The 25,610-nt window shown below is 49.1% G+C and overlaps 1 protein-coding gene across 6 annotated transcripts in view; it reads right to left on the bottom strand.

The window, feature by feature from the left end:
- Positions 1 to 190: 190 nt before the first annotated feature.
- LOC138764336 (POU domain, class 2, transcription factor 2-like) overlaps positions 191 to 25,610 on the bottom strand; it is an 85,116-nt gene continuing 59,696 nt past the window's right edge. For 5 of the 6 annotated variants that reach the window (XM_069940106.1, XM_069940111.1, XM_069940109.1 and 2 more), the window contains 10 exons: positions 25,353 to 25,470; positions 22,721 to 22,812; positions 19,966 to 20,151; positions 19,512 to 19,653; positions 18,555 to 18,703; positions 8,415 to 8,594; positions 7,363 to 7,429; positions 6,794 to 6,953; positions 6,475 to 6,548; positions 191 to 5,170 (listed from right to left, as the gene is read on the bottom strand). In XM_069940106.1, the coding sequence (XP_069796207.1) occupies positions 4,899 to 5,170; positions 6,475 to 6,548; positions 6,794 to 6,953; positions 7,363 to 7,429; positions 8,415 to 8,594; positions 18,555 to 18,703; positions 19,512 to 19,653; positions 19,966 to 20,151; positions 22,721 to 22,812; positions 25,353 to 25,470 (1,440 nt within the window). In that variant the 3' untranslated portion in view covers positions 191 to 4,898. The remainder of the gene's footprint in view (positions 5,171 to 6,474; positions 6,549 to 6,793; positions 6,954 to 7,362; positions 7,430 to 8,414; positions 8,595 to 18,554; positions 18,704 to 19,511; positions 19,654 to 19,965; positions 20,152 to 22,720; positions 22,813 to 25,352; positions 25,471 to 25,610) is intronic. The other variant, XM_069940110.1, reaches the window with a different exon arrangement.

Raw genomic sequence — 25,610 nt, 5'->3', positions numbered from 1 at the left:
CCCATCCCTGCATTTTCTTTCTACCCCCCTGCATCCTTCTCCCCCTTTCCCTCCCATCCAACTCTCCTCTCCCTCCCCACATCCTTCTTCCTCTCTCCCCTACCCCATCTCATGATTTTCCACCTCAGCACTGCCTCGCCTCTCCCCTGCCCCCTTTCACATGGCTCCATTTCCCCCTCCTCACTCACCTCCTGTTCTCCCTGCAACCCCTCTCCCCTGTAACTCTGCTCCTTCTCTCACTGAACACTTTCTTTCCTTGCCCTCCTTGCTGCTCCGCTCTCAGCCTGTACACATCTCTTCCCCTGCTCCCCCCTCCTATCCCTTCCACTCTCCTCTCACTGTGCCCTTCCTCTCTCCCCCCTCCCCAGCCCCATCGTTCTCCCTCTGCTGAGCCGTCTGCCACAGGGTCGTGGCCGGGAGCTGTGCCCTGACAGCTTGGACCAGGCCACGGTGGAGCGTAGAGAGTCCCCAGCAATCCCGTTTTGGCTGGCCCACCGCGGCCGAGAGGGCGATCCCCTGCCCAGGTCACTCCGGACCCGCGCTGAGGTAGGTGGCGGAGGATGCGTGGAAAGAACCCCCCCCCATCTCAGCCTTCTCCCCCCCAAAAAAAATCAGCAGGCCTCAGGGCCCCATCTCCTCAGCCATGTGGGCGGCACCAAACACCAGTGCCCACCGCTGTAGATCCTCAGTGATCCAGGGTAGCAGGCTCTGGCCGAGCCGACTGAGGGAGGTGGGGGGGAGAGGGTGAAGGGTGAGCAATCCCGCCCACACTGTGGAGAGATTGTCAAGGGGTGTGGGGGGGGGGGGATGGGCTCTGGCTTACCCTGGCGACGAGCTAAACCAGAGCTGGCACCCTTGGGTGCCCAGACAGGGAGCTGGGCTCCCTCTCCAGCCACCCCATCCAACAACCAGGTACCACAGTTGCCCTATCTTTGGTCGTAGAAAAAGTTGCCAATCTTTCCTTTGTTTCTGCTGTTCCCCAGAACAAGTGGCTGGGAACGCAAGTCTGGCGATGTAACTGGCGATGTAACCTTTGGTAAGTTCCTTTCGAGGTTTGTTTTGATTTATGTTTAAAGTGTTCTTTTCTTGGTTTTGGTGACTGGTCTGGGGGAAGCAGGAAGACACTTGCAAGTGCGACCGCTGTCCCGTCAGAGACTGAAGGGATTTCCAACGTCGAGAAATCACAAGAGACCTGCGCAGGATCACAGCACAGCATTAGGTGTGCCCTGTGGGAACCCTGCTCCTCTCCGGCTGGCCACTGGGGCCTCAATCACAACGCCTCCCTGGCCCAGTCCAGCTCTCACTCTCTGCCACAGATCCCCCTTCCGAGTTGGCTCTTGACAGTTCCAAATTCAGGGGATCTTGTCCTCGGACCGAGCAACGGCTGCCTTCTCTGGCTAACGTTCTGCTCTGACTTGCATTAAATGCTCTGCGATCACACTGGAGGCCACTGTATCTCCCTTTTTCAACTAACACTGGATCTCTCCAATTTCCAGAAACAACCCACCTCAGCTCCAACCCCTTCTCTTGTTTTCCCTCAACTATCCCGCCCCCCACGATTCCTCTCCTCCAGCCCTTTTCTCCTGCCAGAGAACAGCGTTCTCAGATCTCTGCCCCTGATCATCTCTCAGCTCCCTCTTTGTGCATGCCCCGCCTGCATCCGTCTGCTGCACACAGGCGTGTGGGGGGAAAAAAACTCAGCAGGTCCCGCAGCGTCCATCGGAGGGAAAGGGTCGCCAACATTTCGGGCCTGGGCTCTGGTATGAGCGAAAAGCAGGCAGGTATGTGAATAAAAATATGGGCGGAGGGGAGGGAACAAGCGGCAGGTGGAGGAAGGGGAGGGAGAGGAGAGGATGGGGCAGGGGAGAAGGGGAGGAGAGAAGGGAGGGAGAGGAGAAAATGGGACAGGGGAGAAAAGGGAGAGGAGAAGAGGGAGAAAGGCAGATAGAGGAGGAGGGAGAAAGGGGAGGGAGAGGATGGGGCAGGGGAGGAGGGAGAGAGGGAGAGGAAGGGACAGAGAGGAGGGAGAAAGGGGCAGGAGAGGAGGAGGGATGGAGTAGGAGGGTGGTAGGTTGAGGCAGGGAGAAGAGCACAGTCTAGCAGGTAAGAGATCCCAAGTGGATGCAGGCAGGAGGGTTGGAGAGAAGGTGAGGTGATGGGATCCAGCAGCCTATGCTTCCCCCATTCGTATCCAGGTGTCTGATTTTCACGCCCCTGACAAAGGGCTCAGGCCTGAAATGTTGCTGCGTGGCCTGCTGAATTTCTCCAGCACGTTGGGGTACTGCACTTGACCCAGTGTCTTCAGATCCCCTCTATCTCTCTGCACTGTGTACTTGTCCCTGTCTCTCGGCTGCACCAGACACTGTTTTCTCTTTCAATTACACTGGGTTTTCTATAACCTGCTTTACTCTCTCCCTCGTTGAATTTGCCTGGATGCTTTGCTCTGCCTCTGGCTGACACAGAATGTTCTCTGCTCTCTTTCTGCAAGGCACACAAACAGTTTGAGATGTTTGGCAGGTTAGCCCAGGTTTCGCACTGACTGCAATGTCCTCTGGATCCCTCGCCACCCTCCCCCCACCCAATGGACATGGGTGGACGGTGATTGAGGGCCGGGAGTGGAGACTCCATTTAGGGGAGTGCAGGGGGCAGGCCAGGTCCCCTGCCCTAGCCCTACTGGGAGCTAGGGTTCCCAAGCTGTGTTGTGCTCGGATCTGCGCTGTCTGTTATTTGGTTCATCAAAGTACATGAGGTATATGACGGGCTACCTCCCTTCTGCCGGGTGGTTCCTTGGCGCGTTCGTCCCACACTGGGATCCACGGTTTATTTGGTCGTGTTTGTTTTAAAGCTCTTTACGTGCACATTTTGGTCAGGAGAACCTTCACTCAGCACCGGGTTTAGACCCTTCGGACCCTGGGAAAGACACCCCCTCCCCCCCTGCCGCCCTGTGAAGGGTAAACACCCCTTCCCACTAGGAATAACGCCCCTCCTGAATCGAGAGTGAAGTCCTGGGTCCAGCCACTCTCCTGGGATTAGGAATCCATCTCAGCCCGAAGAAATGGTCCTGGATAAACCTTCCCCGCCTTGGGCAGGGTAGTCATCCTGGCCTTAGGTTAGCGGGACGGCGTAACAGTAAATCCCCTGTCAGGCATTCGTACATTCTCCCTCACCTCTCCCCTGGTGGTCTGCCTGGCTTTTCTCGGGGATTTGGTGGGCCCATTGGGTTCCATGGGCTGGTATTGTACACCGAACTGTGTCGGTAAAAACATTTTTTTTAAACTGCCCACCAGACCCCCCCCTCCCACAAAACTACCCTCTTCCCCAGATCAAGGCAGACCCCTGGTGAATGTCCCCCCATGAGATTGTATGTTCATCAACTTGGAGGGAGGACCTGTCTCTGCAGAGGACGGATTGGAGCAGGAATGAACAGGGCCGAGTAGAGCTGGGGTGAAAGGTGGGTGGGCACGGCCCGGTGCTGAGTGATGGTGGGGAGGGGAGGGGGGCTGGAGATCGGACTCTGCGCCCTGACCGGTAACCCGCAGCCAGAGCTGCAAGCCGGGTTTTATTTTTTGGTATTTCTGTGCATCAGGATTGTGCTGTCAACCACCCACAGGTTAACGTGGAGATAGGAGAATTTTTGGTCTAAAGTCAAGTTTCTTTTGCTTTTTTTTATACATATGCAATAAAAGCCGAACATAGATTTCTTCTATAAAAACTATTTAGCTAAACAGATACATTCCATCTAAAGTTAGGTGAGGATCACTTCAATTCCAGGTGTAAAGGGGGAGGGATTAAAGTGGGGCAGTGAGGAGGCACTGAGTTCCCCCTGTGCCCTGCACACACTCCTAAAGCCGCACTCACTCACAGTCCTACGTGTACGCCGGCTCACACCCCCCTTGTGCATGCTGGCTCACAACCCTGCGTGCACGCAGCCTCACGCCCCTGTGTGCATGGTGGCTCATAGTGCTGCGTGCATGCCGGCTCAACCGTCCTGCCCGCACACAGACGGACGCGGGCAAGCCACACACTCCCTTCCCTGCACAGAGCGGGGAGAAGGGGGAGCTAACGGCGCTGCTGCTCCAGCCACTGGCCGAAATGCCAGCCAGGACTCGCATGAGCCGCGTACACGCCGGTTCACAGTCTAGACTTAAACACCTGAAATTAGGAAGCAGGAAGCAAAAGCTAAACTGAGGTCAGAGATTCGGGGATGAGAGTCCTCTCCCCTTAACCCACCCTCCCCGGCGAAACTTCCCCCCCCCCCCCCCCCACTTCTCAACATGACTTTGGTTCTGTTTCCTTTCTCCTCCCATGAAATATATTTTGGGGGGAGGGGGAGGGAGGAGAGAGAGAGCCAGGGATCCGTTTGCATGGATGGGAGCAGGGAAGAGGGGGCTTCAACCCACCACTGCCCATCCCTGGCGATGAGGTAGACGGCGGCGTCTCCCGCTCGCTTCTCGAATGAAAACACACGGCTTCTTGAGTTTAAATACGGGAGAAAGGTTTAAAAGGTGTTTGTTTTTGGTTTGAGTGATATAACGCGGTGTTCAGGCACTGGTTTGTAGCAAGAGGGTGTGTTAGGTTTGGTTCCCGCGATGTGAGGAGGGATTTAGTATCAGAATAAAATAGTTCAAGCAGTAAATAAATAGAGAAATCCCTCCCCACTTAGAAATAATACAAAATACAACTGATATAAAACCCCAAATCCCACAGGAAACATAAGATGGGAACAAAAAGCACACGGGGTCGTGGTGAGGAATCCGTCTCGAAGCAAGCCCCTAGCGCCACCGACCTGTGCAGCCTCGCTGAGAACCTGCTCCCGTCGTTGGGCGCCCCTCACCCCCTCTACCCTGCCCCCTCCGGGGGGCAGCAGGTGGTGGGGGAGGAGGGGGGAAGCGTCCCGGTCACTCAGCACTGGATCTGGCGATGCCGACCGAGGCCAGGGGTGGCTGGCTGCAAGCCGCCGCCGCCGCGGGGGTTTTGGTGGGCAGCGAAGCGGCGGGGAGCAGTCCGACGGCGGCGGGGTTGCTGGCGAGGAGAGGCAGGCCGGGATGGTTGAGGAAGAGGGGCGAGGTGACGATGCTGGGGGTGCCGGAGCTGGATGCGGCGCTCGACAGCACCAGGTTCCCGCTGGCGTCCAGGCTGGTGAGCGGGATGGCTCCTCCGCTGGCCAGGGCTGTGGGAGAAGAGGGCAGATTCAGAGGCTGAGGTACCACCCCCACACAGGGACCCCCCTACACACGGGGAACCCCCACACACAGGGATCCCCCCACACACAGGGGACTCACACCACACAGGGACATCCCCCACACACAGGGACCCCCACACACAAGGGACCTCCCACACATAAGGGACCCCCCCCACACACAACGACCCCCCACCACAGGGACATCCCCACACACAGGGAACCCCCACCACACAGTGACATGCCCCACACAGAGGGATGCCCCCCACACAGGGATTTCCCCCACACACAGGGACCTCTACACACAGGAATCCCCCCCACACACAGGGAAACCACACCTCACAGGGACCCCCACACACAGAGGATCCCCCACACACAGGGATCCCCCCACACACAGGGATCTCCCCACACACAGGGGACTCACACCACACAGGGACATCCCCCACACACAGGGACCCCCACACACAAGGGACCTCCCGCACACAAGGGACCCCCCACACACAACGACCCCCCTCCACAGGGACCCCCACACACAGGGAACCCCCCACCACACAGTGACATGCCCCACACAGAGGGATGCCCCCCACACAGGGATTTCCCCCACACACAGGGACCTCTACACACAGGAATCCCCCCCCACACACAGGGGACCCCCACACACAGGGAAACCACCCCTCACAGGGACCCCCACACACAGGGGACCCCCCACACACTGGGGACCCCCCCACACACAAAGGATCCCCACACACATAGGGATACCCCACACACTGCGACCCCACCACCAACAGGGTCATCCCCCACACACACAAGGACCCCCCCACACACACAGCAACCCACCACGCCCAGCAACCCCCAACACACAAGGACATCCCAAACACACAAGGACATCCCCCACACACAGGGATCCCCATACACACACGGACCCACCACACAGAGGGATCCCCATACACACACGGACCCCCCCACACAGAGGGATCCCCCCACACAGTGACCTCTCAATCAGGGATTCCCCCCCTCTACTACAGGGGACCCCCACTCTCAGGGACCCCCCCCAGACACAGGGATTCTCCAACACAAGGGGACCCCAACATACAGAGACCACCGCATACAGGGGGCATACAGTCAGTGAGAACGCAGGAAGGAGCAGGCGACAAACTCAGGGCTCTGACGTGGAATGAAGTGACACGCTCAGTGAAACGCGTGATCAGTGAGGTCGTGTCAGGACGTCTCGCGAACGCAGACCTCCTTGCAGTGGGTGAGAGGGGAGTGGGGTGGACACACAGACACCAACCTACCCTGGATAGTGGCTAGGGGATTGCTGGCCATCAGTGAGGCGTTCATCCCGTGGTTCACGGCCAGCAATGAGGTCCTGCAATACAACAACAGGCATGTGGAACTGGTCCCATCCACAAACACAACCACTAATAGGGAGATGGCTGTGGTGGGGAGAGGGTGATGGAGGGGGAGGGGTGGTGGGGAGGTGGGGGATGGAGGGGTAATGGGGAAGGAGGAGGTGTGATGAGGTGGGAAGAGGGTTGTGGGGAGGGAAGGAGAGGGGTGGAGGGGGAGGAGGTGATGGGGAGGGAGGGGGATCGAGGGGAAGGGGGACCTTACCCTGTGCTGGTACTCAGGCCCGACAGGCCCATGGTGTGGCCGCTGTTTGTGCTGCTGGAGTGGGTGGGGGTGAGGGTGGCCGTTGGGGTGAGGGTGGGAGTTGGGGGGGAGGTGCTGGCAGCTGACAGCGAGTTCCCAGACCCTCCCGCCATCGTTGACACTGCAACGTGAGGGAAGGAGGCAGTTAGCCCAGCTCCATTCATATGGACTCCCAGTGTCCACTCCCTCCCAATCACCTTTCTTCCTTCCCCTGCCCCCTCACCCTGTACCTCCCCCTCCCCTAGTCCTCTCACCAAGCTCCTTTGTGCCATCTTTGCCCTTCTCTCCTTTCCCTGTTACCCTTCCCCATTCCTGCCCCTTTCCCCCAACCCTGACCTCTCCCCTGACTCCTCTCCCATCCCTTCCTCCCCTCTTCCTTCATGCCCCATCCCTGCCCCTTCCCCCCTCTTGCCTCATCCCTCTCCTCTCCCTTCCCCACCTCCCCTTGTCCCCAACCCTGCCCTTCTCCCCTTCCATATCCCCCACCATTCCACTCCCCACCCCCCGACTCAGAGAGCCCCCTGTCCTACCGGTGGTGTCGAGGTTGGTTGAGCCCTGTGTCCCTGGGAGATTCAGTCCGGTGGGCTGCGGAGAGACCTGCGAAGGGAGGCAGCAAATGAAACAAATGTTGGAAAGTGTACGATCATACACTTTGGTGGAATAAATAAACGGGCAGACCATTTTTTAAATGGGAAGAAAACTGAAAATACCCAGAAGCAAAGGACCTGGGAGGTCTCATGCGGGATGGCCTGAAGGTAAACTTGCACGTTGAGATGTTGGTGAAGAAGGCAAATGCAATGCTGGTGTTCATTTCAAGAGGAACAGAATATAAGAGCAGGGATGTAATGATGAGGCTCTATTGGGCTCTAATGAGAGACTTCACTTGGAGAATTGTGAGCAATTTTGGGCTCCTCATTTAAGAAAAGATGTATTGACATTGGAGAGGGTTCAAAGGTGGTTCACTAGGATGATTCCAGAATGAAAGGGTTATCATATAAGTAGCGTTTGACTGGTCTTGGCCTGTACTCGTTGGAATTTAGGAGAATGGGGGGGGGGGGGGTAGGGGGATCTCATTGAAACATTTTGAATAGTCATGAACAGAGTAGATGTAAAAGGTTATTTCCCATGATGAGAGAGTCTTGGTCAAGAGGGCACAACTTCAGGATTGGAGGGCATCTGCTTAGAACAGAAATGCAAAGGAATTTCTTTAGCCAGAGATGGTAAATCTGTTGAATTTGTTGCCATGGGCAGTTGTGGAGGCCGGGTCATTGGGTGTATTCAAAGCAGAGATTGATAGGTTCTTGATTAGACAGGGCATCAAAGGCTGGACAGTGGGGTTGAGTGGGAAAATGGTGGGGCAGACTCGAAGGGCTGAGTAACCTATTTCTGCTTCTACATCTCATGGGTCAGGGGACAGGAAGTGAGTGAGCCTTCTGGGTGATGACACATAGATGAAAGAAAATTAGTGGGTTGGTTTTTTTATGGGGTAGGGAGGGATATATGAGTTGGCACAACATCGAGGGTCAAAGAGCCTGTACTGTACTGTACTGTACAAATGGCAGATGCTGGGATGGGCACTCACCATATGTGTGCTGTAGATGGGCGGCTTGCTGTGTGCATGTGGCGTCAGCCCACTGTTGCTGGCGGGGTTGATGCGCTTCTCCTTCTGTCTCCTGTTGCAGAACCAGACGCGGATCACCTCCTTCTCCATAGTCAGCTGATCCGCGATCAGCTGGACCTCCTCCGAGGTGGGCTTCTGATTCTGGAGAGGCACAGGGAGGGTCTCAGCAGCCGGTGACAGCCTCAGCGAACCCCCGCCTTACACCCTCCCATCTCCGGGTACCCACCCATCCCTCTCCTGTTAGGCAGCTACCACTGTGATTGTTGTGCACAGTCCACACAGGGTGTGGACTACTGGAGACTGCAGTCAAGGGACTAGCACCAGGTGGCAGACTGCTGGAGATTGGCTCGAAACTGGCCAAAAGGAGTTCCAGATATCAGGACAGGGATGTGAGAAGGCACTGATGGGTCCCTTAACGTGTCGGAAGTTCGGATCTGGAAGTCGGGTTGCTGATGGTATGGCTGCAGAGCTTGTGGGAGTGCTGAGGCGAGTCTACGGACACTCGGTGACTCTGGGAGAGACTCGCTTTTTCTTCTCTTTCTTTGACTGTAGAGCATTTCAGGCAGTTTCTGCCAATGGTGAATCTGTCTGCCTTTTACAGCAGACAAAAAGCAATTTTGTGTAATATGCTTTTATTACGTGACAATAAATTGAATCTTGAAACGTGCTGGAGAAACTCACAGCATCCAGAGGAAGTAAAGGGTAAAAAAACTGCCTGCCAGAACCGCTGTGATAGCAGCACAGAAGACACAACGCTGCTCCGAAGTGTTGAACCAGCTGGTCTGGATGCCAGCGGCTCCATACAGGTGCTAAATGGCCATTAGAGGAGGTGACGGTGGTTTTAAACTAAAATCCTGCAACCACGGGGTCAGTGCCCAAGACGGCAGAGTCTGGGGGAGCACAGTGCAGGGCACCAGTAATGGGGAGAGCCCTGGCTGGCTGCATCACAGTATGGTACGGTTGCTGTGGAGCATCGGATCAGAGGTCAATTCACAGGACCACAAGAATAGCAGAGAGGATCACAGGGGTCTCTTTCTGCCAATGATATGATCTACTGGGACTGTTGTCCAAAGAGGGCATGCTAAATTGTTGAGGACCCCTTTATTCCCGCACACAGCATCTTGCAGCTGCTCCCATTGAGAAAGAGATGCAGGAGTATCAGAGCCAACACCACCAGGTTGAGGAACAGCTTCACCCCACGGCAGTTAGACTGTTGAACGACCAAGGGAACTGCTCACGCCAACCCTCTGAGAATCTCATATTCACAAAACATTATTTATTTATTGACCTGCATTTGTATCGTCTGTATGTTTAGTATCTGCAGGTTTTGCACCGTGGTCCAGAGAACACTGGATCGCTGGAGGCTAGTGGTGGTGCCTCAGCGATCGGTGCTGGGACCATTGTGGGTTGTCATCTAGATCAATGATCTGGTTAATAACGTGGTAAATTGGATCAGCAAGTTTGCAGACGACACTAAGATCAGTGGTGTTGTGGGCAGTGAAGGTTTTCAAAGCTTGCAGAGGGATCTGGAAAAATAAGCTGAAAAATGGCCGATGGAATTTAATGCAGACAAATGTGAAATGTTGCAGTTTGGAAGGACAAACCAAGAAAGGACGTGCACGGTGAATGATCGGGCACTGTATTCCCAGAGGGATCTGGAAATACAGATACAGAATTCCCTGAAAGTGGTGTCACAGGTGAATAGGGTTGTAAAGAGAGCTTTTGGCATATTGGCCTTCATAAATCAGAGTACAGGAATTGGGATGTTATGGTAAAATGTTGTATAAGACATTGGTGAGGCCAAATATGGAGCATTATGTGCAGTTTTGGTCACCTAACTACAGGAAAGATAGAAAGAATGCAGAGAAAGTTTACTAGGATGTTGCCTGGACTTCAAGAACTGAGTTACAGGGAAAGGGTAAACAGGTTATGACTTTATTCCCTGGAGCAGAGAAGATTGAGGAGAGATTTGTTCGAGGTGATTAAATTTATGACGGGGATAGACAAGAGTAAATGTAGGTAGGCTTTTCCCACTGAAGGAAGGTGAGATACAACCAAGAGGACAAGGGCTAAGAGAGTAAGGGGAAATGTTGAGGGGGAACTTCTTCACAGAGAGTGTGGAATGAACTTCCAGCTGGGGTGGTGAATACGGGCTCAATTTTAACATTTAAGAAGAATTTGGACAGGTACATGGATGGGAGGGGTATGGAGGGCTATAGACTGGGTGCACGTCAGTAGGACGAGGCAAAAAATGGTTCAGCAGAGACTGGAAGGGCCGAAGGGGCCTGTCCTGTGCTGTCGTGTTCTATGGTTCTATGTACTTGTACATTCGGATGATTATAAACTTGAAGTTGTTACAGTTGAGGAAAGGTAAATGAGAGAGAGGAGCAGGCCAACGATGATTGGAAGGGTGGCGTCCCCAGCAGGGAACAGCGATGGCTGGATTCACTGGGAGTCATTCAGAAGTTGCAGGGGAGGGGTTTCATCCTAGAGAGAAGCATCTCAACCATGGCTGATGAACGGGAGGAGTCACGTGATGGAGTAGTGGCCGGACGGTGAACTCCAGCCCTCTCCAGAAAAGTCGGGAAAAACAAGAGAAAATACAAAGGCACAGAAATACAAGTTAAAGAAAAGTGAATATAAAGGTGGAAAGAAGATGGAGACAAAAGGAGAAAAATCAAAATCAACGGAAAGAAGAGAGGAAGAGAAGACAACGGAGGAAAAAGGTGAAGGCCTTACCTGTCCGAAGAGGCCCGCTGTGGAGAGAAGACCCCACTACCTCAGGTCGGTAGAAAGAGAACTACAACAATGGCTCACAGAGCCGAGTAAAAGTGCGCAACCGCGCATGCGCGACTCCTCGCGCATGCGCGATGCGCATGAAAAAAAACACACCGACGGGAGGGGGGACCAGCTGGGGAGTCGATCTCCACAGCCGGCAACGACAGCTGCAGAACACCTGCAGCAAGAAGAGACCACAGAAGACAATGGAAACAAGAAAGAAGAGGAGGAAAGGGCAGCAAAGAAACAACAGATGGCCAACCCAGAGGAAGAAGAAGAGGAAGAGGAAGAGTACAGGGAAATAGAAGAAGAAAAGAAAGGCAAGGTAAAGGAGGTACTTGCTCTTGTTAGAGGATACATGGAGTCATTTAAAGAATGGCAAACACAGGAATTCAATGATTTAAGAAGAAGAATAAACAACACAGAAAAGAAAATAAATAAAATGGATATGACCTTAACAGAAATGGGGAAAAAAATGGACAAGATGGAAGAATGGGCAATAGCAGCAGAAATGGAGGTAGAAGACTTAAAAAAGAAATTGGAGGAATCTAATAAAAAAACTAAAGAGACACAAGAATTACTAGCCCAAAAAATAGATATAATGGAAAATTATAACAGAAGAAATAACATAAAGATAGTGGGCCTTAAGGAAGATGTAGAAGGCAAGAATATGAGGGAGTTTATAAAAGAATGGATCCCTAAGGCCCTAGGATGTCCAGAACTACAGCAAGAAATGGAAATAGAAAGGGCACATAGAGCATTGGCCCCTAAACCACAACCACAACAAAAACCAAGATCTATTGTAGTAAAATTCCTAAGATATACTACAAGAGAAAAGGTACTGGAGAAGACAATGGAAAAAGTAAGAGAGGGCAACAAACCACTGGAGTATAAAGGGCAAAAAATCTTCATTTATCCAGATATAAGCTTTGAACTCCTAAAAAAGAGAAAAGAGTTCAATGCAGCAAAAGCGATTTTATGGAAGAAAGGATATAAATTTACACTGAAGCATCCTGCGGTATTGAAAATATTTATTCCAGGACAACAAAACAGACTATTCTCGGATCCAGAAGAAGCACGAAAATTTGCAGAACAATTACAAAAATAGACTGAGGGATGAAGACGGGTAATGAGAGCAAAAATTATCACGATTGATATGTATGTGGGTAAAGACAAAAATAGACTGAGGGATGAAGACGGGTAAGGAGGGTAAAAATGACCACGATTGATATGTATGCGGGTAAAGAGGTATAAGAGTGAATAGAGACAATGGGCATATGTGAAAGTATCTGTAATTAGAGGAAAACATAGAGAGTATAGACAAGAATTAATAAGGGAAGGTAATGGAATAGAGAGAATAAGGAGGGAACTAAAAGAGTGACCTTTGTGACATATAAAAAACGAAATCTTTTCTGGGGGGGGCTGGGTGGGGGGAAAAGAGCGGTCACTGCAAAATCAGTTGACGCTTGCGAGTGGATTCGCAAATCCAAATGGAGAGGGGAGATGTGGTTGTCCGACAAGGGATAAAGGGCAACTCAGGAGGGGAAGGGGAGATTGGGGATAAAGAAGATAGAAATAGGAGAATAAGGAAAATGTTGGATGTTGTAGGAATGTTGTCTGGTAAAGAGTTGAAAATAAGAAAACAGAAATGGAAAAGGAGGAAAGGTAATGATGGAAAAACGGAAAGAGAAGATAAACAAAATATAAAATGGCTACGCTGAACTATATGACTCTAAATATTAATGGAATACATAACCAAATTAAAAGGAAGAAACTACTAAATTTACTGAAAAAGGAAAAAATAGATATAGCATTTGTCCAAGAAACACATTTAACTGAATTGGAGCACAAGAAATTAAAGAGAGATTGGGTAGGACATGTAACAGCAGCATCGTATAATTCAAAAGCAAGAGGAGTGGCTATATTAATTAGCAAAAATGTGCCATTTAAAATAGAAGAGGAAATAATAGATCCAGCAGGGAGATATGTTATGATAAAATGTCAGATATATTCAGAGCTTTGGAATCTACTTAATATATATTCACCTAACGAAGAAGATCAAAAGTTTATGCAAGATATCTTTTTGAAGGTAGCTAATACGCAAGGGAACATACTAATAGGAGGGGATTTCAATCTGAATTTGGATCCAAATATGGATAAAACGGGGAAAAAAATTAACAGGAAGAACAAAGTAACCAAATTTATAATTAAATCAATGCAAGAAATGAAACTTGTGGACATATGGAGGAAACAAAACCCAAAAGAAAAGGAATACTCATACTACTCGACTAGACATAAAACATACTCAAGGATAGACCTATTCCTGTTATCAGCCCACATACAAGGGAGAGTTAGGAAAACGGAATATAAAGCTAGACTATTATCGGACCACTCACCCCTGTTATTGGCAATAGAGCTAGAAGACATCCCTCCAAGAATGTATAGATGGAGATTAAACCCCATGCTACTTAAAAGACAGGATTTTAGAGAATTTATTGAAAAACAATTAAAAATGTACTTTGAAGTAAATACGGAATCAGTGGAAGATAAGTTTATACTATGGGACGCAATGAAAGCATTCATTAGAGGGCAAATAATAAGTTATGCAACCAAGATGAAGAAGGACTATAATCAGGAAACAGAGCAGTTGGAAAGGGAAATAATAAACATAGAAAAAAAATTAGCAATAAAGGAAGATACAACCAAAAGAAGAGAATTGGCGGATAAAAAAATAAAATATGAAACATTACAAACATATAAGGTGGAGAAGAATATAATGAAGACAAAACAGAAATATTATGAACTAGGGGAAAAAACACACAAAATCCTAGCATGGCAGCTTAAGACAGAGCAAACTAAGAAAATGGTATTGGCAACAAGGAAAAAAGACAAACAAATTACATATAATCCAAAAGAAATTAAGGAAAACTTCAGAGAATTCTATGAACAATTATACCGAACCGAAAACGAAGGGAAAGAAGGGAAAATAGATGAATTTTTGACTAAAATTGAACTACCAAAACTACAAATAGAGGAACAAAATAAATTAACAGAACCATTTGGAACAGTAGAAATACAAGAGATAATAAAAAATTTACCAAATAATAAGACACCAGGAGAGGATGGACTCCCAATAGAATTCTACAAAACATTTAAAGACCTAATAATACCGCCCCTCCTGGATGTAATCAACCAGATTGATGAGACACAAAACTTACCAGATTCATGTAAAACAGCAATAATTACAGTGATACTAAAACAAGGGAAAGATCCACTCTCACCAGCGTCATATAGACCAATATCTCTGCTAAACACAGATTATAAGATAATAGCTAAACTATTAGCGAACAGATTAGCAGAACAGGTACCGAAAATGGTAAATTTAGACCAAACTGGATTTATCAAAAAAAGACGCACAACAGACAATATTTGTAAATTTATTAACTTAATTCATGCAGTAGAAGGAAATAAAGCACCGGCAGTAGCAGTTGCTTTAGACGCAGAGAAGGCCTTCGACAGAGTAGAATGGAATTACTTGTTCAAAGTATTGCAAAAATTCAGTTTACCGGAGAAGTATATTAATTGGATTAAAGCATTATATAAGGGACCGTTAGCGAAAGTGACAGTAAATGGACAGGTATCAAAGCAATTTAACTTAAGCAGGTCAACGCGGCAGGGATGCCCACTATCACCATTATTGTTTGCGCTAGCTATAGAACCACTAGCAGAATCGATAAGAAGAGATAATAATATAAAAGGAATAAAAATAAAAGACAGGGAATATAAAATCAGTCTGTTTGCGGATGATGTGATAGTGTACTTAACAGAACCAGAACTATCAATAAAAGAACTATATAAGAAATTGAAGGAATATGGAGAAGTGTCGGGATACAAGATAAACGTAAATAAAAGTGAAGCAATGCCTATGAATAACGCGGATTTCTCAAAATTTAAGGAGGAATCCCCATTCAGATGGCAAACGCAGGCAATAAGATACCTAGGTGTGCAAATAAACAAAAATCTAGGCCAATTATATAAACTCAATTACAATCCACTAATGAAAAAATTACAGGACGATTTAGAGCATTGGAAAGAGCTACCACTAACACTGATAGGAAGGATAAACTGTATTAAAATGAACATTTTTCCAAGGATACTATACTTATTTCAGGCATTGCCAATACAACTGACAGAAAAATTCTTCAAAGAGTTAAAGAAAATAATAAGGAGATTTTTATGGAGAGGGGGGAAACCGAGGATAGCACTAGACAAATTAACAGAATGGTATAAACAAGGAGGCTGACAATTGCCAAACTTCAAAAATTATTATAGAGCCGCACAATTAAGGTACCTATCAGATTTTTATCAAACAAGGGAAAAACCAGACTGGACGAGACTAGAATTAGATAAAATAGGGGAAAAGATACCTGAACACATATTATATAAATGGGACGAAAAATTGGTACAACATAGAACTTCTCCAGTATTACACCATCTCCTCAATATATGGAAGAAGATACATGTAGAAAGAAATAAAATAAATTACCAAATACCAAAACTAATATTGACGCAAAATAAGCTACTCCCTTTTACAATAGACAACCTTGCCTTTAGAAAATGGGAAAAAAAAGGGATTAAAAGAATAGAAAATTGTTTTTCAGGAAGTAGATTCTTATCCTTTGAACAAATGAGAGATAAGTACAATATAACGGGAGATACAGCGCTGGCATATTACCAACTGAGATCCTACTTGAAAGATAAATTAGGAAGCAACTTGAGTTTACCAGAGGGAAGTAACCTTGAATATGTGATTACAGATACAATGTTAATCAAAAGATTTATAAAAAATATGTATATTAAACTGCAAGAAAAGGAAAATGAGGAAACAAATGGTAAAACTAAACAAAAATGGGAACAAGATTTAAATATAAAGATAAAAAAGGAAACATGGGAGAAGTTATGCTCTGGAACGATGAGAAATACAATAAATACGAGGCTGCGTATGATACAATATAATTGGTTACACAGACTATACATTACACCGCAAAAGTTAAATAAATGGGACCCAACAGTATCTGATAGATGTTTTCGATGTAAAAAAGAAAGGGGAACAACAATTCATGCAATCTGGACATGTGAGAGAGTAGAAAAATTTTGGGATGATCTCAATCAGATATTAAATAAAATAACAGAAAACAATATACCAAAGAATCCAGAGATCTTTCTCCTAAGTAACATAAAAAATAAAGAATTTGGAATTGACTTGGAGGATGCACAAAAAAGATTTGTTAAGATAGCCCTAGCAGTAGCAAAAAAATGTATTATGTCAACCTGGAAATTGGAAGATAATTTGAAAATACAACAATGGTATATAGAAATGAATAAATGTATTCCATTAGAAAAAATAACATATAGTTTAAGAAATAATATTGAAATATTCGAACAAGTATGGGAGCCTTACATTAAATACAATAGCGAAAACCTACCGGGAACAAACATTACCTAAGTTGATGGAAGGAGAAGAAAAGAAAAGAATGGACTCAGTAGAATTTCTGGTGTATTTTTGTTGAATGACAACATTGTCTAACTGAATTAATGCAACCTAGATTGTATAACTAAAATGGATGAGAGGGGGGGGGGATGGGGGGGTGGCTTGGGAGGAGGGAGGGGGGAGGGAGAAAAAGTCACTGTAAATGTGTGGAAAAGAAAAAGTGTATATCATGGCTATTGTGATTTATGGTGTGAAAAATAAAAAATTAAAAAAAAAAAAAAAAACAAAAACCATGGCTGATGAACGTTGAGTGGATTGGGAGGGGGGTGGGGAGAGAAGGGAGGGGGGGAAAAAGGGAGAAAATGACTGTATATTCAAGAGGGAAAGGTTTATGTGTATTTTGGTTCATAGTATGAAAAATCTTTTTTAAAAAACCATGGATGACAAGGGGAGTCAAGGTCAGTTAACCATGGAAGATGAGGGGAGTCAAGGTCAGGTAACCATGGCTGACAAGGGGAGTCAAGGTCAGGTAACCATGGAAGATGAGGGGAGTCAGTCATACTTCTACAGCAGAGACATAGGTCTTTTAGCCCAACTTGTCCATGCTGACTCCATTTGGCCACCTTTGACCAATTTTCTGCACTGACACCTGTCCAAATATCTTCACGTGGTCCTGGGCCACACTCTCCCAGTGGGCAGTGCACTAAGAGAGTGGTCCCATGTTACAAACTCCCCATGGAAGTGCAAAGAGCTCAGTCCTGTGTTACACAGCCCAGTGGACATGCAGAGAGCGAGGTCCAATGTTACAATGTCTTATGGACATGCAGAGAATGTGATACCATGTTACACAATCCTGTGGATATGTGCGGAGAGCACAGTCCTATTTTACACACACCCTGTGGGTGTGTGTGGAGAGTGCAGGCCTGTGTTAGCTATCCCCTGTTGACACAAGAGGAGAGAATAGACCCGTGATATACACTCCTATGTGCATGTGTGGAGAGGATGATCCTGTGTTACACATTCCCCATGGACATGCAGAGAGCTTGATCCTGTGTAACACAGTCCCATGGGAGTGCATAAAATGTGGTCTCATATTTTTCAGTCCCATGGATGTGCAGAGAGCACGGACCTGTGTTACACAATTCTGTGGGCATGTGCAGAGAGCATGGTCCCACGTTGCACAGTACTGTAGTGGTGTGAAGGGCGTGGTCCCATGATTCAGTCCCATGAGCATGCAGAGAATGTGGTCACATGCTACACAGACCTGTGGGCATGCAACAAGTACGGTCCCATGGGTGTGCGCAGAGAGCATGATCCCATATTACGCAGTTCTGTGTGCATATGCGGTGAGCAAAGTCCCGCATTACACAGTCCCATAGACATGCAGAGAATGTCATCCTGTGTTAAACAGTCCAATGTACATGTGGAAATCGTGGTTCCTTGTTACAATGTCCTATGGACAAGGGAGAGGATAGTCCCCTGTTACACAGTCCTATGGGCCTGTGTGGAGATCACAGACCTGCACTACACAGCCCTGTGGGCATGTATGGAAATTGTAGTCTCATGTTACAGTCCCACTGGAATGGGAAGAGCACAGTCCTGTGGTCAAGTGGAGAACGTGGTCCCATGGTACACAGTCCTATGGGTGTGTGTGTGGAGAGCGTGGTTCTGTGTTACACAGTCCTGTGGGAATGTGGTCCTCTTACATACTTCAGTGGGCATAGGGAGAGCTCAGTCCCACATTACACAATCTTGTGGATGTGCAGAGAGCATGGTCCCATATTACACAGTCCTGTTGGCTTGCGTGAAGTGCGCTGCTCAGGTGTACTTACTGCAAGGAAGCTCTTCTCTAAGGCCACGCGGACATTGGTCTCGATGCTCGTACGTTTCTTCCTGCGCCGACCCCCCAGACCCTCCACACCCACAGGCGGGCTCATCATGGCGTTGGGACTTGGCAGCGTGGAGTCGGCAGACATATTCTCTGGGCGGAGCAGGGGAGAGTGAGAGAGGTGAGGGGGAGAGGGAAAGGTCAGGAAAGGGGGCAAGGAGGGAGGGGAAGAGGGGCAGGGGAGAGGGACAAAGTTGAGGGGGAAAAAGGCAGGGGTGGGGGCAGCAGGAGGGGGAGAAGGGCAGGGTAGGGGAGAGGGGCAGGTGAAGTGGGAGAGGCAGGGAGGGGGCAGGTGGAGGAAGGGGAGAGATGAGGGGGAGGGTGTCGGGGAGAGGGGCAGACAAGAGGGGGAGTGGGGAAGGAAAGGATAGGGTAGGGTGAGGGGGATGAAGAGGGGAGGAAAGGAGCAGGGGATGGGATGAAGGTGAGTGGTGAGGGAGAGGAGGGTGAAGAGGGGGTGGGAAGAAGGAGTTGGAGGAGTGTGGGGTGGTGGAGAGTGAGAAAGAAGCTCATTGGCTGGAGCCCTGGCATCCTGCCTTGCTTTCTCCACCTGTGGCCTCCCATTATTGCCCCAGCCCATCAACCCCCACCTTCTTCACTCCCTGCCCCTCCTATTCCTCACCCTCCCTCCATCCCACCCTCATCCAATACATACCCCCATTCTCACACCTTCTATACTACATTCCATCCTCACCCTCTATACTACATTCCCTTCATCCTCACCCTCTAACCCTCCACCCCTGCACTCTCCATCCCTCTACATTCCCTCCATCCCCACACCCCTCCATTCCCACACTTCATCCATCCTCACACTCCTTCCATCCCCAAACACCCTCCATGCCCACACCCCTTCCCACACTCCCTCCATCCCCACGACATCCTGCCGATTTCGATTCCTCACCTGCATCGTTCAGCCACTTCTCCAGCAGAGGTTTGAGTTTACACATGTTCTTAAAGCTCAGGTTCAATGCCTCAAAGCGCGAGATTGTCGTCTGACTGAAGTCATTCCCGTACAACTTTCCCATGGCCAGGCCGACATCCCCCTGTTGGTGTATGTCAGAGTGACGGGGTCAGTCAATGCTCAACACCAGTTCCATTACAGTTCATTGGGACACTGGCTCTGTTACAGCATTGCCTATTCCTAACACCATTACAGCTCACTTGGAGACAGGCACTGACCATTCTCAAGATTGTTACAGATCGCTGGGAGACAGGGTCCACTGAGGAGGCACCCCAGGGTGACAGGTTTGACCAGAGGACAGAACAAATCGAGCAGCCTCCCACTGGACCCACCACTCCCCTCTGCCCCTCCCCTTCTCCTTATGCCCCCTCCCTTCCACCCCTCCCCCCCTTACCTGGGTGAAACCCAGCTTTATGCGCCGCTGTTTGAAGGTGCGTGCGAACAGTTCCAGCTCCTCCAGGTCACTGGGCTCCTCCTGGTGGGACCCAGCCTCTGAGACTTTGGTCACTTGTGAGTGGGGCAGTCCTTGCAGATGAGGCTCCGGGGCCAAGGACCCAGGGAGGCTTGGCCGGCTCACTGCCTGCAACACAGCATGGGCAGGCCGCCTCAGTGTGAACAATCACAAACGAGAGCACAGAGACGAGCCCTTCTGCCCATCTGGTCCATGCCAAACCCCTTCTCCATCTCGTCCCATCTCCCTGAACCTGGATTCTCGCCCTCCACACCCCACCCCCATTCTTTGACCCATCCAATTGTCTCTCAAATGTTAAAACCAAACCCACATCCACCACTTCTGCTGACAACTCGTTCCATAACCCCCCACCTTCTGAGTGAAGTTCCCCTGAATGTACCCTTCAATATCTCAGTTTTCACCCTTACCCATGTCCTCTAGCTCTTGTCTCACCCACCCTGAGTGCAAGCGGCATTTACATGATGTAAATGTTCTCCACAACAATTTGCTCCCTCACACCCATAACCCTCTATTTTTTATTACTTCCTGATGAGATAGTGAATGCAGGTTCAATTTTAACAGTGAACTAGAATTTGAACAGGTACATAGATGGGAGAGCTATGGAGGGCTATGTACTGGGTGTGGGACAACGGAAAAACAAATGGTTCAGCACAGACTAGAAGAGCCTGTTTCTGTGCTGTAGTGTTCTATGGTTCATGTGCCCATCTAAGAATCTTTTAAATGTCCCTATTGTACCATGGTCTACCACCATCCTAGCGATGCATTCCAGGCTCCAACTACTCTCTTTTTAAAACACTTACCTCTGATGTCTCACCTAAACTTTCATCCCTTCACTTTGTATAGATGTTCTCTGATGCTTGCTTCTTCCTGCCCTGGGATGAAGGTGCTTATCTATGCTTCTCAGACTATTGTAGACCTCTCTTAAGTCACCTCTCATCCTTCGCTCCAAAAGGAAAAGCCTGTTAACCTTGCTTCATCAGACACGTTCTCCAAACCAGGCAACATCCTGGTGAATCCCCTCTGCACCCTCTCCATGGCTTCCACATCTTCCCGTAATGAGGTGACCAGAACTGAACACAATATTCCAAGTGTGGTCTGACCACAGTTTTAAAGAGCTGCGACATGACCTCGCGGCTCGTGAACTCAATCCTCTTGGAACCATAGAACACTACAGCACAGAAAACAGGCCATTTGGCCCTTCTAGTCTGTGCCAACTATTGTTCAGCTAGTCCCAATAAATGTTCCCATTCCATAACCCTCCAGATCTCCATCTATGCATCTATCCAATTTATTCTTAAAACTCAAGAGTCCACACCCACCACACCAGATGGAAGCTCATTCCACACTCCCACCACTCTCTGAGTGAAGGTGTTCCCCCTAAACCTTTCCCCTTTCACTCTAAAGCAATTTCCTCTCTTATCTCTCCTAATCTCAATGGAAAGAGTCTACTCTCATTTACTCTGTCTACTTTGTAAGTCTCTATCAAATCTCCCCTTATTCTCTTCATTCCAAGGAATAAAGTCCTACCCTGTTTAATCTTTCCCTGTACCTCATCTCCTTAAGACCTGGCAACATCCTAGTAAATCTTCTCTGCACTCGTTCAATCTTATTGATATCCTTCCTATAGCTAGTTGACCAGAACTGCACACAATACTCCAAATTTGGCCTCACCAATGTCTTACATAACTTCAACATAACATCCCAACCCCTGAACTCAATACTTTGATTTATAAAAGTCAAGATGCCAAAAGCTTTCTTTACAACTCTGTCCACCTGCGACACCACCTGCAGGGAACAATGTACCTGTATCCCCAGGTCTCTTTGCTCCTCCACACTCCTCAATGCCCTACTACTTAACAGTATACGTCCTTCCTTAATTTGCTTTTCCAAAATGCAATTCCTCACACTTGACTGCATTAAACTCCATCAATATTGGCCCATTCTCCCAGTTGGTCCAGATCCCTCTGCAAGCTTCGAAAATCTTCCAACTGTCCACTACACCTCCTATCTTTGTGTCCTGGCTGAAATCCATATTTATGTCTATTACTCTGCCGTTGTCATCCTTGGTCTTGGAAACAAAACACAACTAGATTTGTGAGACGTGACCTCCCTGTTCCAAAACTGCATTGACTCTCCGAGATTAGCACTTGTCCATCCAAATGCATGGAGATCATGTATCTGCTCAGTTGAGGAGTTCATCTGAAGGGGAGAGGAGAGGAGGGGAAGGATGGAAGGGGAGGATATGTGAAGGGAGGGGAGAAGAGAGGGGAGGAGGGAAGGGAGGGGATGGGTGGGTGGAGAGTGGTAGGGAGAAGGAGGGGAGGGGAAGAGAGTGGGAGGGAAAGAGAGTGGGAGGGAAGGGTAGAGAAGGAAGGCGGGGAGGGATGGGAGCAAGGGAGTGGGAAAGGAAGTGCATGGAGGGGAGGGCATGGGAGAACGGGAAGAGAGGGGAGAAGGAAAGGAGAGAGGGAAGGGGAATACAGGGGAAGGGATGGGAGGGGAGGGAGAGGAGGAGAGGGGAGAGTAGAAGGGTAGAGAAGGGAAGATGGGATGGGAGGAGAGGGGAGCGAGGACAAAAGGGCAGGGAGGGGAGGGCATTGGAGGACAGGGAAAGGGGAGTGACCATAAACTCCTCCCCAACCGCAGAAGAGGGGTGGAGGCTGGAGGTGGCACTGACCTGTGTGGCCAGGCTGAGGCGGGGCTGTGACTGAAGAAGTCCCCCTTGGCCTTGCTGAGGTAGCTGGAGAACATTTGGTGTCGAGAGCAGAGCTGAAGGAAGAGAGATATCAGTAAGACCCGGAACCGGCAAACATTTGGGATCTGGCTACAGCTTCCTGGGGGAGAGGGGTGGGGTAGGGGGAAGGCAGGGCCAGGGTCTCATCAACCCTCAGTCACAAACTCAGGAGCAGCAGATGGGGACCTAGAGAGTGACCAGAGCCACATGTCCCAGGGGACAGGACCCGACAGATCAAGAAGCATCCCTGGAGGCAGAACCAAGGGGAAGTCTATGGGTGTTGGGGTCTCATGATGTGTGTGAAGGGACTGGAGAAATTCAGCAGGTCACTGGATGAAAATGGAATTTGAAAGAGCACATCGCCTCAAGGTCCAGGGTAGTAGAGGATCAAGATGAGGAGGAACTGCTTTTTAGAGGGTGGTGCATCTATGGAATATGCTGTTCATTGAAGCAGTGCAGGTGACCTCAGCAAATATATTTAAGACCAGGTTGGATAGGTTTTTATGTAGTGGGGGAGAATTAAGGGATATGGGCAAAAGACAGGTAGGTGCAGATGAGCCTCTCATCAGATCAGCCATGATCTCATTGAATGATGGCAGGCTTGACGGGCCGGACAGCCGACTCCTGCTCCTATTTCTTACTGTATGTTCTTACAATGTTTTGGTCCTGGGCCTTTTGTCAGGCAGATGCCTGAAATAAAAAGGTTGGGTGGGGTGAGGAGAGAGCACAAACTGGCAGGTGTGAGCTGGATACAGGTGGGAGGAGGAGGAGTGGAAGGAGGAAGGGGTAGGGGGGAGGAACATAGGCCAACGGTGGGTACAGGTGGGAGGGTAGAAGAGAAAGCTTAGAAGTGATAGGGAGGGGGTAGATTTCTGATTGGAGAGGGGAGGGGAGCTGGATGAAAGGGGACAAAGCAATGAATTTCGTGACTTGTTCATTACAAATTCTGATTCTGACGGAGGAGGAGAGAAAAAGAAAGACTTAGGGAAGGGTGTTGACAGAAACTGGAGAAGGTGATGTTAATGCTGACTGGTTGGAGCGTGCCCACATGGAATATACGGTGGTGTTCCTCCAATCTGCAGGTAGCCTCAGTTTGGCAGTGCATGAGGCCAAGGACAGACATGTCAGTGTGGGAATGGTCTGTGGATTTGAAATGGTTGGCCCATGGGAGGTCCCTGTTATTGCAGGGGACAGAACGAAGGTGCTTCACAAAATGATCTCCCAGTCTGCATCCTGTCTCTAGCCCACTTTCAGGTGGCCAAAATACTCCGACGTAAAGCCACCTATTCTACCCGAATGCATCTGTCGGGAGGCCTCCTGAAAGCGGAAAACCAGACTCCAAGGAGTACTTACCCCTCCTCGGGGAGGTATAATCTCCACTTCCGAGCAGTCCCCCGAGGCACCTGAAAGCAGCAGCAGCCGCTAGGGGGCGGGCTGATGACATCATGGTGACGTCATCAGCCTGAGACGCTTTGGCGCAAGTTTTGAAAAAACTGGAGCGTGTGCAGGCTCGGTGTTTACCGATACAGTTACATTTTTCAGTACATTAGAGGCATTTCTCTTCTCTGCTCCGGGCCCGCCATGATCCTGTGTTCCTTTTTGCTTCAGTTTCAACACGCTGCAAATGACACGACAGCAGGCGGGACGATGGCCTCAGTTGACAGGAGCCGACGTTCGTTCCGAGGGTCCTCTCCTGCAGCTGGTCCTTTCAGGTGCCAGGACAGCGCCTTCAGCACTGCCACCTGAATGTCGATTTGAACACACCCACAGCCACTTCTGCGGGAGCATTTTTGGAGCGATTGCATCTGAAAGCGGCTTCTGATGCAGAGGAGGCCATATTGGGAGCACTGGATGCAATGGATGATCCCTGGAGATTCATGAGTGAAGTGTTACTTCACTTGGAAGGAGTGTCTGGGGCCTGGAAAGGTGGTGAGGGAGGAGCTGTGGCCACCAGAGTCACATTTAGACCTGGTCTGGGGCAAGATATTGTGCCTGGAAGATAGCTCATGCATGGAGTTGAGAGGGAGGGGTTGAAGGTGATGGCTGAATTTTAATTTTTATTTTGAAAACCAGAACTGTAACAGGCCCTTCCAGCCTACAAGTCTACAGCGTCCAATTACACTCATGTGACCAATTAACCTCCAACTTTGTACATCTCTGGAATGTGACAGAACACCAGGGTGAAACAAGAAAATCTGCAGACGTAGTAAAAACATAGAGATGCTTGAGGAACCTGGCTGGTCCCGCAGCGTCCATAAGAGGAAAAAATATATTACTGACATTTCGGGCATGAGCCCTTCCTCAAGGTATGAGTGAAGAAAAGACAGATGTCTGAATTAAAAAGCTGGGAGAAAATGGGAGAATAAGAGGCTGTGGAGGCTGAGCGATATGATAAGAGGAAAGGTGAGAATTGATTTTGGCTCTCCGAAAGGAAAAAGGGAGAGAGTTTGAGGAAAGGAGACATAATAGGAGAGGCTAACGGTAACCGGAGCAGTCAGTGTTAATGCCATCCAGTTGGAGGTTGCCTAGATGGAAGAGGGGAGTGTGGCTGTTCTGCCCAGTGCCTTGCACTTACCTTGCTGTCCTTGCTGGGGCTGCGGCAGAAGGAAGGGCCCTGGGCTCTGCAAGTTGGCTGAGAGATGGTGGCCGGGCAGGAGCACCAGCTGCTGGAGCTGCAGGAGCTGCTGAAGGTCCTGGAAGGCAAAGGCATGGGGTTACCGGGGAGATGCTATGGTTGGGGGGTGTTTACCTCTGGAGGGGTTACCAGAGTGTTACCAGCGTGATGGTGGTATTGGGGCATTACCAGAGGGATATCATGGTGGGGGTTTATTGA

Source organism: Narcine bancroftii, chromosome 5, assembly GCF_036971445.1.
Source record: "Narcine bancroftii isolate sNarBan1 chromosome 5, sNarBan1.hap1, whole genome shotgun sequence".
NCBI classification, from domain to species: Eukaryota; Metazoa; Chordata; class Chondrichthyes; order Torpediniformes; family Narcinidae; genus Narcine; species Narcine bancroftii.
This window is presented reverse-complemented; position numbering and strand designations above follow the sequence as displayed.